The sequence below is a fragment of the Nycticebus coucang genome, chromosome 9 (assembly GCF_027406575.1).
Source record: "Nycticebus coucang isolate mNycCou1 chromosome 9, mNycCou1.pri, whole genome shotgun sequence".
In the NCBI taxonomy this organism is placed as follows: Eukaryota; Metazoa; Chordata; class Mammalia; order Primates; family Lorisidae; genus Nycticebus; species Nycticebus coucang.
The window spans coordinates 50,061,929-50,077,533 of record NC_069788.1 but is presented as its reverse complement, the minus strand read 5'-3'; the positions used below and the strand labels follow the sequence as shown (position 1 = coordinate 50,077,533).

The following is a 15,605-nucleotide window of genomic DNA, read 5'->3' as shown; positions in this document are numbered from 1 at the left end:
GTAAAACTGGGTTGAACTGTGATCCAAAATGTACATCCTGAGCTTTTCAGTTTGTACTGGGCCCAGGTCCAGTCCAATCAGGAGTTATACACAACGGTATCTTCAGATATGCCACCTCTCACCTCCCCCTCTAGCCCACACTATTGTTCTCCAAAACCACTCTTGCTCACTCTTGATCTCCACATACAGCCCCTAACGATTTTTTTCTCCAAACCAGAGTTTCTCAACCTCTGCATTATTGACATTTTGGGCAGAATAGCTCTTTGCTATCAGGGGCTATCCTGTGTATTGTAGGATATTTACAAGCATCACTAGTCTCTACCCATTAGATATCAGGAGCTTCCATCTCTCCCCATACTCCCACTCCCAGTTGTGACAACCAAAAATGTCTCCAGACATTGCGGCCTCTGGTTGAAAACCACTGCCCTAATAGTTCCCAAAGTGTGATTCCCTAGACCAATAGTATCAGCACCCCCAGGAACTTGCTAGAAATATAAATTCTCAGGTCCCAGCCCAGACCTACTGAATCAGAACTTCCAAAAGAAGGACTGATACTAACTTTCCAGATAGTTCTGATGACAGCTAAAGTTTCAGAACTATTGATCTAAACATAAGGCCTCAGAGAGTGAAAGCAACTTTGCTTCTTTTCTAAGTCTCCGTGGCTCTGGCACTCTAGATCCAACGCCTGCTTTGATCCACTTCTCTTGGTGCTGCTTGATTCATTTATAATGTCTTTCCTAGATAATTGTTAAGGCTGCGCTATCCTCTATTGGAAAATCTTAGCTTCTCCACCTGGCACTTTAGGCTGGTGTCACTAGAAGCCCTATGGCCTTGATGGCAGACACTATCTTTCTGTAGAGACCAAGAGCCAAACAGAAACCATCCAAATCAAGTTACCCTGCTCCAGAACTCAGGTGTCCTTCTATATTCCTAACAAACTCCCTGATTTCTTTTGGGCTCCTCCAATTCATTGCTATGGGACAAAAGCCACAACTGGCAGCTCCCCACTCAGGACATTAATAAGCCTTTCTGGCTTCAGCAGCCCACTCCATTACTTTCCCAATTAAGAATGACTCATGTCACAGGTATTCTACAAGGAAGTGACTTTCCAGAAGTTTTTCTTTATATTGCTCAGCTAAGAGACCTTAAACATAGACTCTCCTCAGAATGTCCCAGGATAGCATCTATAATTAGAGTCCACATGGCAACTGATCTTCATCACAATCCACCACCAGAACCAACTTACTGAATCTGAGTTCTCCTTTGCTCAGAAACTGCTATCGGCTACATAGTATTTCAGCGGTCTCAACCTGTGGGTCACAACCTCTTTGGAGGTTTCCTGCATATCAGATATTTACATTACAATTCATAACAGTAGCAAAATTACAGTTATGAAGTAGCAAGGAAAATAATTTAATCGTTGGGGGTCACCACAACATGAGGAACTATATTAAAGGGTCGCAGCATTAGGAAGGTTGAGAACCACTGTATTAGATAAAAGTATAAACTTTTTAGTCAGGCTTCACAGTTTTCCCTGAAAAGTGATGAGACAGAGTGGTCTGGAATTATATTTAGCCAGGATTCAGTTCCAGCTGGACCACTCGTAGCTGCATGATCTGAGACATGAAACTTCTCTGAGTCTATAAAATATAAATGATGGGCAGTGCCTGTGGCTCAGTGGGTAGGGCTCTGGTCCCATATACCAAAGGTGGCAGGTTCAAAACTCAGCCCCGGCCAAATAGCAACAAAAAATAGCCAGGCGTTGTGGTGGGTGCCTGTACTCCCAGCTACTCAGGAGGCTGAGGCAAGAGAATCACCTAAGCCCAGAGCTGGAGGTTGCCATGAGCTGTGTGACACCAAGGCACTCTACCGAGGGCGATAAAGTGAGACTCTGTCTCTACAAAAAAAAAAATAAATAAATAAAAAATAAAATAAAATATAAATGATAAATCTACATCAAAGTATTCCTATTAAGGGTGGGACACAACTACAACAAGGACTAAACCTAATAAACGCAAACATTATAACCTAATACTTGCACCCTCAAATTAATCTGAAAAAGAAAAAAAAAATTAAAAACAACAAAGTATTCCTATTAGGATTACTAAAATCATATCTTTAAGACATTTTTCAATAAGCTATTTGGAGGCTTTACAACCATCAACTCACCACTAGCATGCTCTCCAAAACAGGTATACTCTTTTTTTTTTTTGAGACAGAGCCTCAAGCTGTCACCCTGGGTAGAGTACCGTGGCATCACAGCTCACAACAACCTCCAACTCCTGGGCTCAAGTGATTCTCCTGCCTCCCAAATAGCTGGGATTACAGGCGCCCGCCACAACGCCCAGCTAATTTTTTTTTTTTTTTTGGTTGCAGCCATCATTGTTTGGCAGGCCCGGGCTGGATTCAAACCCACCAGCTCAGGTGTATGTGGCTGGCACCTTAGCCGCTTGAGCCACAGGCACCGAGACCAAAACAGGTATACTCTTGATGTAATAAGCAGACACATAGGTTCCCCTATCAAGTTCAGTCAAAATCTCTGAACTCTTTAAGGTGCAGTGCTAAGCAAGAAAGGAACCTCTTCCTCCACATTCACACCCATATTTACTTGTGTCCCTCATCTGCAAGGCCACCCCAGCCCTCCCAAATCAGAATGCACCTTCTAGCTCTGAGTCTGTTATTAACCAGTTCTCTAGGGCTAAATGATTTCAAAGTCCCTTCCACATCTAAAATTCTAAAAAAGGAATCAGTAAAAAAAGCATCAGGATCCAAACTAATTACATATCAGTCATGAGTGAATATTAAGCAACTCTGAACTGCTAACATAAGTCACTAAAAAAATAAAATATATTTCTATCCAGGATTGGTGCCCCTGTAAAGGTATGCTTGTATACACAGCATCCGTGTTATCATTAACACTTCTTCCTCATTTGACTTCTCATCAACTGCTCCTTGTCTCCATGGTAACAGCCCTTCCACTCATCAGGAACCTACTGAACATATCACTCTATCATCTCTCCCTCTCCCAATAAGTCAGAGCAGAGGTAGAATCCACAGGAAACATGATGCAAACAAGTTCAGGGTGGGCACAGCCCCTTCCCCTCCTATATATCCAAACTCTATACTTTCTCCCCTCCCCGCTCCTAAGAGGTTCTTTGGAACCCTTCCACTCTCCCAGATGCCAGCCTCTAAGCCTCCATACTCTCACCATGTTGGAAATGCTGCGGGTGTTGGCAGGGTTCAGCATGACAATCTCAGTGGTAATGTGTCCCTCCACTGCCTGGGTCATCTCATCCACTGTGCAGTTGATAGATGGGTCATAGATCTTGAACCAATTGTCAGCATACCACCCGATGAGGAACCAGACATACTTCTTCCCAAAGAGACGCTCCTTGTACACCTAAATACAGAGAAGGAAGCCTGAGTTTTTGTTCTGTTTTGTTTTTTTGTCTTATCTCACTTGACACTATTCAGCATCTTGGGAATCAGGAAAGAGCAGCAGAACTAAAAAGAGAAATCTACAAGTCTTAGGAGAAATAGGAAAAGCTCAACAATTCCTCCTTCTATGCTCCTCCCCAGCCCCTCTATTTCTGAGTGGCTTTTCCAGCCAGTCAGGAAAGACAGAATTCAAAGGCTCTTCAGGAAACACCAAGCAGTAGGAAAATAAAATCTGAGAAAGTATTGTGTGTGTGTGTGTCTGCATGTGCGTGTGTGCAGACAGAGGATGGAATCAGAGCCAACAGACAGGGACATCATATTAATCATCACCTCAGATGATTTGTTATCAGCTAGAACAGAGATGGAGAGAGGAGATCCAAGGAGGAAACCAAGGTATAGTGCCTACCCAGTTCCCCTCCCTGTTCAGATTTCAATCCCACCTCACAAAAGACTTTCCGGGCTTCAGTCTCATAAAAAAGTCCCACGATGATTCGAGCATCCTGGCGCTACAGAATAGAGAGAGAAACAGAGCTCCTGAGGGACACCTGAGAATTCATGAGGGGCTCAGCCAGGTATGGTCACAGCTTTGATTACCCATCCCAAAGTGCTTAGTGAAAGATAGTGTTCAATGCATAATGGATAAATGTCAACCAGAAGATGGAGGAAAACTTGCCCCAGATATGCTACTGCTTCACAGAATCAAAACTTCCTCCCACCTGGCTCTCCTCTCCAGCCACCCACAGTCCTTCTACCTAGTCCCTCTGCAAATAGCCCATCATGCCCAGATAACCCACCTTAAGGTTTTTGACAGGTACAGCTGGATCTGAGAAGAAACTCTGGCGGAAAGTAATCTCAATTCCAGCCTCCTTCACTCGTTCCTCCAGGTCGTCCAGAGTCTTGTGTAGGAATGAAAAATTAATAGGAAAAACATAGAGTGCATGATGGAGTAAAGATCAGAGATTATACAGCAATACTCAGAACATAGGATTATCCATTCTGAACCTTCCTTTAACAGCTTCTCCCCATGAGGAGAATTGGAAGGAAAGAATATTGAATCTGAGGACATGGCTTACAAGTGGAAAGGTACATGGTGAGCCCCTCCTGTGGGTCTGTGTCCCATTCACCCCATTCCTATCGCTGACAGCAAAAACGGGAGAAAGGAAAACATAGAGGGACCAGGAAAAGACAAGACAGAGACTGGTGTAGACAGAATACGAACCCCAAGAGGATAATATCAATATCAACCCCAAGAGACAAAAGGATCAGAGAAAATGGTCTGAATTACTGAGAGAAAATAGGGGAGGATTAAAGGGCCACTGAACATAACAGTCGATAGAGGACCTACAGAACAGAATAAAAGGCAGGGAACAGATTGCCTTCTTCAGATAGAGAGCCATGGGTTTCCTCTGCCAGATTTCCTCCACCAATACAAATCTCCCTCCCCTCCTTCAACCTCTCCTTATCTGTTGCCATATCTCTCTCAGTGTCAACTACCAGATCCCTGTAGTTTATCTGTCTGTCCCTCTCTTCCCTTAACACCCCCTCTCTCCCTCCTTTCTGTCTCTGCCCCCATAGCCACTAGTTCCATGCCCTCTATTCCCATTCACACCCACCCACCGCCCCACCTGAGTGCCTCTGGAATCTGCTGCCTTCCTGGATTCCTATCTCATATTCCCTCCCTTCTCCTGCGTCAACTTCAGATTGAACCTACTTTACCAGAACTGAGTCATTTGGGGGGTTATTCATCTAAGGAACAGAGAATCAAATGGAAAAATCACAAACTCAAAAAGAAGATCTCAAAAACTCAACTAATTCATTCTCCTAGCTACAGAAATAACATGCATTTAACCTCCTTGCAATGTGTTCTCTTTTGATAAAGAACCAAGATCTTCTCCCCAAAATGAATCCATGTCACATCTTCCTCCACAGGAGTTTGAGCAGATGCCCCCCACTGCCCTTTGCCCAGTCCCTCCTCACCGAAGTGAAGACTTCAGTGGTCTGCTGGATGGTGGCAATCTTCTTCCAGCCCCACTTTTCAAAGAGTTTCACACGGGTAGGGTTATGGAGTGTGGCTGATGGATGCGTTCGGAAGAATGTGGGAAAACGCTGCCGGTTTGACAGTGCTGGTGAGCTCGAGCCATAGGAAAGCTGGGAGGGGTAGGGACAGCACAACAGGATCTGTTCATCGTGGACTCCACTGATCCTTTATCCCTCTCTGTGCCTCTGGGTTTCTCTCTGCTACTCCTCCAAATTTCCCCATCTTTCATCTGCCCCAGGAAAAGTGATTCTCAAAGGTCCACACACCTCTAAGAGGCCAAGGTGGACGGTCCACTTGAACTCAGGAACTTGAGACAGCCTGAGCACAGTGAGACCCCATCTCTACTAAAAACAGAAAAAAATAGCCAGTTGTTCTGGTGGGTGCCTGTAGTCCCAGTTACTTGGAAGGCAAGTAGGATCTCTTGAGGCAAGGAATTTGAGATTGCTGTCAGGTAGGCTGAGGCCATGGCACTCTAGCCTGGGTGACAGAGTGAGACTGTCAAAAAAAAAAAAAAAGCCCACACACTCCTTGCAACCAGGACATTCTTTCACTGATCTAATTCCAACTCCTTCTAAAGAACCAGGTCAGCTGCTCAGACCACTGTAGCTAGGATGCCAACCAGCTCAGGACTGCAGAGGACTCTGAATCTTGGAAACAGATCTTTCACAGTCGTCTTAATCCCAATCTCCCTTTCTTCTACAGAACCCTAAAGGAAATGACCCCATCTTCTGACCCCCACAGCCCTGCTTACCACAATGAGGTTCCACATCCTTGCAGCTTCAGCCACCAGCGTAGAGACAGAGCTGCAGCCAGGCATGAGGATGATCTTGATAGGGTCATTGTAGAGCAACTCATACAGGTACTTGGTGGCTTGACCTGGATCACACTGAATGGGAGAAAAAGGATGAGGGTTGGCTCTCCTAGGGCCCCTCCCCTGCCTGCAATTCTCATTCTTTTATCTTTCTCAGACAAACTACTTCCTTTCTCAGTTACCCACTTTCTTCTTCTTTTTTTTTTTTTTGAGACAGAGTCACACTATGTCACCCTAGGTAGAGTGCCATGACATCACAGTTCACAGCAACCTCAAACTCTTGGGCTTAAGCGATTCTCTTGCCTCAGTAGCTGGGACCACAAGGCCCGGCTATTTTTTGGTTGTAGTTGTCATTGTTGTTTGGCAGGCCCAGGCTAGATTCAAACCCGCCAGGTTCGGTGTATGTGGCTGGCACCCTAGGCTCTGAGCTACAGGCTCCAAGCCAATTACTCACTTTAATTATTATTACCATTTTCTTCTCCTTCCTGACATCTCTTCCTGTCAAGTGACTTTTTTTTCTTCTCTTTCATTAAACTCCCTTCTCTGTCTTCCATCTGGCACTTTATTCATATCCTCTTCTGCACACCCCTCCTTAGGTACTAACTGCTCATCCTCAGACAGTCCCAAGCCCCCCCTTACTCTGTCCCCAACCCTTTACCCATGTGTCTATGCATCTGTGGGTAGAAAAGAGTCTATAAGAATATGAGTAAACTCTCCCCCTATCCCCAGACAGCTTGCTCAAAGCCATATTATGAAAATTCCTCCCACACCTCTGCTAACTCCCTCTCTCCACCTTCCATTTGTTTCCTCTTCTCTTTTCTGGGCTATGGATAAGTAAACAAGAGAGAACAGGTACAAGACCACTAGGGGGTCCCTGCTTAGTGATCCATTCCCGCCTGCTGGGTGCTGACATTTGACAGGTCCATTAGAAAAAAAGACTCTCAGGCTTAAGTGGGGAGAATGTAGGAAGAGGAATGAAAAAGGAGAATGAATAAAATGGAACTCCCAAGAAACCAGATGATTTTAGGGATGCCTGAAAAAGAGGCTTGAGCTGGGGAAAGTAAACAATGAAAAAAGCTAACGAGGAAGGAAAGAGAGGAGGAGGGAAATGGGGCAAGAGCCAGCCATGGGTCTCCCACTGCCTGTTCCCCTCCTGCTGATATGTGACATTTCAGAAGCTGCTGGAGCCCCAAAGCAAGTGAAGAAGAAATGGCAGCCAGTGGGGAGTCAGGGCAGAGGGGACACACAGGAGGCACAGGGGACTGGGGAGCATAACATAGGGGCGGGAGCAGATAGAAAGGAAATAAAGAAAACCCCCAGAGCTTGCTTACCTCCCACTGAGGCCTGACATTTGGGACACTGTGGGAAGTTGGAGAAGGGAGAGCAGGGAAGCTAGCAGAACCAACACTCACTCTGAACTCTGCTGCCCACCCTACCCTCACCCCCTGCCAAGGGCAGTGCTCAACAACATTCTGAAGGTTTTCTCTTTATCCCTCCCACTTGTACCTCTTTGTACATCTTTACCCTTCTCAGGTCCCACCTTCCTGCACTCTCCCAGCATCAATTACTCCAGATCCTGCTCCCAACTTCTAAAGGCCCCCCAAGACCCTCTCCACTTCTCATCTACAGAAAAGGTTAACAGGAACAATAAGGACATATAAAAACAGCACAAAGTATGCCACCCAACATCTCTTCTTTTATTTCCTCATTTCTTCTCCACCTTTTCTTACAATCCTTTCCATCTTCCACACCCTGTTCTCCACTGCGGTTCCCTCCACCATGTGATTCTCACCCCCTCCCAGTGAACTTCCTCTGTTCTCCTCCCTCTCCTTTGCTTTTACAAGGATCTGGATTCACAGGCAGGAAACTGACAGTTCCAGTTGACACATCCCAGTTCCTCTGCCCTCCCGCCCCACCCTCTTGCTGCCTCTGCTATCTTCTCCAGCTCCCTTCTCCTAGGACCCCCATCTGTTCCCCCAAACCTGAGGGAATCAACTTGTGATGAGTTTGAGCTCACAGCCAGGCCTCCCCTCTCTCGCTGTGATCCCCTATCATAAAGCCTACACCCATTCCTCCCTCTCTCCCCCATTCCCACCCCACATAGCCAATGGTCTCTCTTGCTGTCCCAAGCTTAATCCCTCCACCAGATCTGACCCTCTATTCCTCTTCCTGCCTTCTCTACCCTAACACCTAATTATTTTCCTGTATCCTGTTGCTCTTCCCATAGGTATCCTAGGGTTAGCTACAGCTCAGGCATCTACCAGGACAAGATTCCTGTTGGTAAAAATGCAAATACTTAAGATTCATCCCTGAGCAAGGAGTTAGAATCTATTTTAAACAAATTCTCTCTGGTGATTCTTATGTACACTGAAGTCTGAGAACCACTGAGATGATAACAGTCAGAAGGGATTTGAGGTTCTCTGCTCCAAACTCCTGACATTTTTGAGCTGTCCTCTCCAAGCACCCTGCCTTCAGGCCCACTTCTGCCCCCTCCATAACATACTTTCGAAGTATATATTAATGTTCTAAAGAATCTAAATTCTAAACTGGGGTACAAGATCACCAGATCTGTACTGAACCTTCTGAACTCTTATTTCACCCTAGCCCAATTGATTAAACCTCTAGAGCCACATGTCAGAAAAGATAAATTTGAGGTCCCAAATGTCCTTTTTTTCCCTCCTGTGTCACATTCTTCCCCATGGCCCCAATTATTCTGTAGAGGAAAGGGGTAGGAAAGGAATCTCATTATAAATGTTCCCTAATACCCCTTGACCTAAGTTTTTTTTACCTTCCCACCTCCTCCCTTCCCTAACCCTACATCCCATTCCCTTCTCACATCCTAGAGGCCATAGTGCTGTGAGGGAATGTAAAGTCAGGACCCAAGTTCCCCAGGATGCACCAGCATCTCTCACTATCCCCACCCTTCCTCCTTGTCCCCGCCACTGCCATTCTGTTCTGTTCTTTCTTCTCCCTATATCCTGACTCTTCTCCATCCCATGCTATTGTGGGAGCTCTGGTGTGGACTCCTAATCGAACTCCTGTTCCAGTGCTTCTGCCTACCTCTTGGACATCAAACACCACATGCCATATATCCCCACAGTCCAGGAATCCTCAGCAGGGCTGGGAATTGAGGCATGAGAAAGAGTTGTTGGGAAGGGCTCACAGCTACCTTGGTGTTTGTTGTGATAAATAAACTACAGTTCTCAAGTCCCTCAAAATTTTCCTCATTCTTTCCCTATTCCTTCCAGCCCCAACCTACACCAAGATTTACCTTGTTTCCACGGTAAATGTAAACCCTGATCTAGATCTAGTTCCCCATTTCTGACAATCCCTCCACCACCACCCCCAACCCATCCCAGGGTTAGTTTACTCCCCCCGAGGATGGAGAATCAGGATCCACTGGTTTCCCCAACCCCCAGGCACTTCCGTGAGTCTCCTGCAGTGGGGCAGAAGGGTCTGCCTAGCAGTGTGATTAAACCATCTTGAATCTATAGACCCTCATCTTGAACCTCCAGTCTGGCGACTCTCCCCAAGCTCCGGCACCCCAGCCTCTCTCCTACTAGACCACACGTGAGAGGGGTCTACTTTGCAATCCCAGAGGCGACTCAGACTGAGGCGCACATAGCTAGCTGGCCCCTTTCCCCGGCAAAACCTCCATCTCCCACCCACTCCCAAGTCCAGGACTACCTTGCTGTCGTGGTGGATGAGCTTGAGCTCATAGTCCGGCAGGATGTCCCTGCGGCTATTCACGTCCTCCAGCGCCATCTCCACCGCGGGCTGGCAGGCCTGGCCCCCTGGCCAGCCCCCACTCATGGGAAACAGCGCCCCGATGTACACTGCGCGCCGTTCTGAGGAGGGGTGCGGGGGGACCCGCGGGTGAGGCCGCGGGAGATGAGGGGAGTGAGAGGCCCACATCGGAGCCACCCCTGCCGCCATCACCACCAAAAACGGCAGTGGCCACCCCACCCGGGGAGAGGGGGCCCCCGGACCCATGGCGTGGGGGCAGGGGTAGTTGCTCGGGGAGGGGAAGGAGCTCAGGGGGGACACTTTTCCTGGGGAGGGCTGCTGAGGGGGCGTCGGGGAGGCGCCTCCATCCCTGGTTCTGTGGGGAGGAGGGGGCTAGGGCCCCGGAGAAGCAGGGAAGGTTGGCTTCCTACGGCCCCCGCGGCTCGCTCCCGCCACCGCCACCGCCACCGCGGACTCTCCTCGCGGACTGACTGACCGACTGAGGGGAGGAGGAGGGAGATGCTGGGCTGGGAGGGGGCTCTGACGTCACGGGCGGCGAGCGGCAGTGGGGGGCGGGGGGCGGGCAGGAGATGGGGGAGGGAGGAAGGGGGCGGGGATGGAAGCGCGAGCCGAGGTGGGAACCTCAGTCAGAAGGGAGGGGCGGGGGAAAGAAGACGCAACCTAGTGGAGGGGAGGAAGGAGAAAGGGAGGGGTCCCACTTAAGGGGAAACGAAGAGAGGCGAAAAGAGAGGATGGGGCGTGCCTGGAGAGCAGGTGGGCGGAGGGAGCCGCGGGAGGCTGAAGGTCTGAAGAGAGAGGGACCGAGAAGGGGCGGATGAGAGTGGGGCGCGACAGAAAGGGGCTGGCGCCTGCGGTCTGAAATAGGAGTATGAATAAACGGAGAGGAGGACTGAGGGTAAGACGGAGGTGTGGAAACCGTTTTGGAGAGAGAGCTAGGTATAGATGGAAGGTGAGATTGGTGTACAGGGAAGTGAAGGAGAGGTGGAAGGGAACGTGCGGCTGGGTAGACAAGTCTTGGGAGAGGGAGATGGGAGGAACTGAGACAGATGGGAGGGGATATAAGGAAAGAAAGGATGTGCGGAAGAGCTGAAGAGAGGCTTGCCAGGGCTGAGATGAGTGGGATGAGCTGACGGAGCCAGCTAGGTGAAATCCTAGGAGGGGGCAGGCTGGCAAAGGTTCCAGAGAAGGTCGGAAGGAACCCAGCAGGGCAAGACGCGATAGAGACTCAGGGTCTCCCAGCACGCTGCCGCCCCCTGCTGGGGCTCTGCCTTTTTAGACGCGAGGCCAAGTCCGAGAGGAGGTGGCAACCAGGGTAGTGCAGCCAAGCAGGGACAAGGGAGGGACCGCAGCCCCGCAGAAAACCGAGACTGGAGGCAGGAAAATAGGGAGAAAAGGGGACGGTCGCAAACCGGGGTGAGTGGTGGAAAGTGGGTAAAGGACAACATCTTATAACCTAAGGGCAGAATTTCTGAGGGTGGAGGGTGCAGAGTGAAGGGGAAGGAGATTGCAGTGCACACGCGATAAGGGTGTCTCATCTCACCTGAGTGTGGCGTTCGATTCACTGGCAGCAGGAAAGACGGGGATCAGAGAAGAGTTACCACTGGCGCCCAGCTTCCCTGGCCTGATCCCCAGCCCCCTCCCACACCTGTCCATGCTGAAGACGGGGAGAGCAGAAAACTGCGTTTCTGAGGGCAGGGTTCTGAGGATAAGACCAAGGTAGGGTTGGGGGGCAGGACTTGATTTTCTTTTTTCATTTTTTATAGAACAACAGAATTTGAGGCAGGAGTGCCAACAGCAAAGTCAGGGTCAAACCTAATTTTGTGGTGCCTAAATATTATAAAATTGGGAGGAGTCCTTCTTTAAGAAAAAAATTACACATGCAATTGCTGTTGAAAAATCTTACTTTTGCAATTATTACCAAAATCTATTACTGTATGAACAAATCATTAGAGCCCTATACGTTATTAGAGCACAGGAAGAGGGCCGTATAGGTAAGGAACCTTGAAGCTTTAGTTTCATCAGCTTCATAGTAAATCCTGCCCTGTATTGGACTCCCAATTCCCAGAATGGTATACTAAATGGTATATTAAACTAGAAGTAAAATAATTGAGTTACATGAGGAAATTCAGGCCAAAAGATCTTGAAAGAGGCTGCAAGGGTAGAGGAATTGTGAGGCACGGGAATGGGATGCCTGCATCCCAGGAGAGAAGACTGTAGAGGGAGAGTTTGGGTGACCAGAAAAGGGGAAATTTTGCAGAACTAGATAGCAAAAAAAATGGTAGACAGACACAACACCAATTCCCTTAGGGAATGATAAAGATTGTCGAAAAGGACAGTTCTCCCACCCCACTCTGGGTTGTCCTTGATGTTCTGATAATTCTACCCCCAATTTTAAGTCTTTTTGCCCTGATATGGTTCCACTCTCAGATCTCCTCTTTATCAGTTTTTCTAAATACAATATATGATTTATTTGTGAGGCTTTATAATAAATCACTTATGTAACAAATGGTAAGGGATCGATTCTTGAAAGTTCTAAGTTTAAAGAAAGGGAATGAATCTACAGAAAATTGGAGTACCTAAACCATAAGCAGTTTCATAAAAGAAAAGAGAAAATGTAAGGCCTAAGAATTGGGGACAAGGAGAAGATATGAAAAAAAAGGTAAAAGAAGGAAACCCCCAATGTGCACAAAGTGGATACTGAGAACTGCATGAAGAAGTTTGAGACACATAGATGGAAGGAAGGATTGGGCTATCACCTCCACCTTTTCAAGGCCCTCCCCCATTTTTATAGCACCCCATCTTTTCCCACCATCCCTGCCCATCCCACTCCCATCCTCACACAAGCATCCTCATCAGCTGCATGCAGGCAGCTGTTCCCCTCACCCTGGCAGTGGGGCTTGGGGGTGCTCCACTGGCCCTGACTACAGACGCTCCGGGAGCTGCCCACCAGATGGAAGTCAGGGTCACACCGGAAATCCACCCGGGCTCCGTCCAGAGCTGGGAGGTCCCCACCCGTCAGGAAAACCTTCCCATTTTCCAGGGTCAAATAAGACTTGGAGCAGATTCGGACTGTGGAAAGATAGGACAATAAGAAGAGAGGCAAGTTGGAGAAGGCACCTTCTCCTTATAGAGCAAGGGGATCAAGCTGGGTGTGGAACCATAAGCATCCTGCGCTACAGAAAATCTTGTGTAAAAAGGATTTGTCTCCCTACCTTCCACTCCTCCCTTATCTCTGCAAGCATCCACATATTCCCAAAAGGAAAAAAGAAAAAACATTTCCATTGTAGGAACCCAAGATGGGGCTATAAGCACACAAAATGTGATCTCATCAAAGCCAGCTACAGTGGGCGGTTCTCTGGCTTTGAAATGTGTAGATGTATATAACTTTGTAGGCACGATCAAATTTGCTTTTCTTATTATATTTGGCTTATATCAATATTAAATTGGTTTTGTTTCTTGGGCATACCGTCTCTGGGTTAGAGACAGAAGTATTCAAAAATGTAATGAAATAATTTTAGAATTTTTTTGACATAATCTGCCATTAATGATCCTCAAAGAGAACAGCTCACAAGATGAATAATCAAAGTTATTTTATCCAATGATGAATGGTCTAATGAAAGGAGGATAAAATGAAACATGCAGGCTGCTAGTTCTATTACCTCTAACTGCACACACAAAATCCCTCTTACATAGTAGTCATTCAACAAATGTATTGGTGAATTTCATTACACTGGATTTAAAGTGCTGACTCTGCAAGCAGTAATGTTAAGTTTGAGGCAGGAAAAGGAATGGTCCTGTGGAGGGGAGGGGCTTCCCGAGGCTACTCACCACAACGGCTGGGCGTGTCCATATCTGTCCAGGAGCCGTTGGCCAGGCACTTGCGGACCTTGGGCCCCACCACCTCTCGCTCCCCCCGGCACACATACTCAATTTCATAGTCCACAGGCAGGAAGTTGATAGCCTTCACCTGGTCCCGAGTCAGGCCCCGGTACCTGATGCCCCCTTCCCAGGGCGGGTGTATGATCTGGCAACCTGAGGGGTGAGCAGAGAGGAAAACATACAAGCATGGTGGAAAAGAGGAAAAAGAATCCGCTGTAGGAGTCTGAAGAGAATAGGGCGTGGTCAATGGGCAGGCTGGGGAGAGAGGAGAAGGGATGGGCCGCTAGCCAGTGGAAATGGGGACAGGTACAGAACCTAGAGCTAAGGGACAGAGAGTAAAGGGCCAGGGCTAAAGCTGATGAGAGAACTCACAAATGGGGAGGGAAGGGTGCAAAGAAAAGTAATCAAAAAATTGTGACGAGTATAATATGTGGGCGGAGCTTGGTCCAACAGTGGAGGGCTAAATGAGGATATTGGAGTTGTATCTGGATGGGGGGAGAGCTTTAAGACCATCTGCACAACAAAGTGGGACCAAGAAAAGGGAGGAATTGAGGTAGTAATGTGGAACCAGGAAAGGAGATTGGGCCCGAGAAAATAATGCACAGAAAGGTTGCTTAGTATTAGTGTAACGTGAGCAGAAAAATGGCTAGTAATGTGGGGTGACAGAAGGAGGTCAGGAGTAGTAAAGTGAAGCCGAGCACAAGGGGTTCCCAGACGGGGATGCCATGTAGGGCTGAAGAGATAGTGATGAGGACCAGAAATGAGGAGATGCGGGGAGAGGAGTGGAGAAGGGACAGGAGTCGTCGGAGAAGGGTGCACCTTCTGAAGTGGCGTTGGGGGTCTGCGCCCCGCCCGCGCCCGGGAGGCGGAGGAAGAGTGGCGCCAGCAACAGCAGCGGCGGCAGCAGCAGCATCTGAGTGAGAGGCGGCCGTGAGGACCCGACCGAGCTCCGCCGGCACGGCCCGGACCCGGAGGCGGCCCGGCCGAGCTCCTGTCGCCTCGCAGACTCCGACCCAGCTGAGCTTGGGGACCAGGAGAGCGCCCAGCGGAGGAGGCGGGGGCGGAGCCCCACGCGGGGTGGAGGGGGAAAGGAGGAGAGAAAGCCTGTCCCCACCCTCCTCCAGCCTCCCTCGGCCCCCCACCCTCCCGGGACTCCACCTCTCACCACCTCCTCTCCCCCGGCCCCCGCGGCTCGCCGGAGCTCGGCTTACCCACGCTCCCGGGATCGGCCGCCTCAAGGCTCCCCAACTCCATCCCCGCCGTTCCTCCTTTCCCCCAGCCCCGGTCCCCCCGGCTTGGCCCTGCGCCCGCCAGCCCTCCCCCGCGTGCCCTTCTCCAAGCCCTGCTTCCCGGGGCCCTGGCTCTTACCTCGGCGCGCCGGCCCAGCTCCCCGGCTCTCCCCGGGCCTCAAGGCCCCAGGCCCGGCCGCTCCTCCCCGCTCCCCCCTCCTTTCTCCTCCACCTTTCCCCTCCGGTCCCTCCTCCCCTCGAATCCGGGCTCCAACCCGGCCAGGGTCTCTCCCCTCCTCTCTCGCTTCCCCCAAACCCCACCCCTGTCTCTCCTTCCCCGGGGCAGCGGCTGCCACGGGAGCGAAGAGCCGGCAGGGAAGGAGGCGGCGCCGGGACCGGGGAAAGCTCCGGGGCGGAGGGAAGAAGGAGGGTGCAGGGGAAGATAGGGCGGGGGGGAAGAGAG

General features: G+C 49.3%; 1 protein-coding gene across 6 annotated transcripts in view; it reads right to left on the bottom strand.

Moving 5' to 3' along the window:
- GABBR1 (gamma-aminobutyric acid type B receptor subunit 1) overlaps positions 1-15,605 on the bottom strand; it is a 30,977-nt gene extending 15,372 nt beyond the window's left edge. Inside the window, exons 1-11 of one of the 6 annotated variants that reach the window (XM_053601588.1) lie at positions 15,282-15,605; positions 14,733-14,826; positions 13,863-14,066; positions 12,918-13,103; positions 11,575-11,595; positions 9,975-10,135; positions 6,228-6,362; positions 5,416-5,586; positions 4,233-4,334; positions 3,879-3,944; positions 3,209-3,400 (exon numbers count right to left, since the gene is read on the bottom strand). In XM_053601588.1, coding sequence (XP_053457563.1) covers positions 3,209-3,400; positions 3,879-3,944; positions 4,233-4,334; positions 5,416-5,586; positions 6,228-6,362; positions 9,975-10,135; positions 11,575-11,595; positions 12,918-13,103; positions 13,863-14,066; positions 14,733-14,826 — 1,332 coding nt within the window. In that variant the 5' untranslated portion in view covers positions 15,282-15,605. Of the gene's footprint in view, positions 1-3,208; positions 3,401-3,878; positions 3,945-4,232; positions 4,335-5,415; positions 5,587-6,227; positions 6,363-9,974; positions 10,136-11,574; positions 11,596-12,917; positions 13,104-13,862; positions 14,067-14,732; positions 15,067-15,281 lie in introns of those variants that run through there. The other 5 variants (XM_053601591.1, XM_053601592.1, XM_053601590.1 and 2 more) reach the window with 5 other exon arrangements.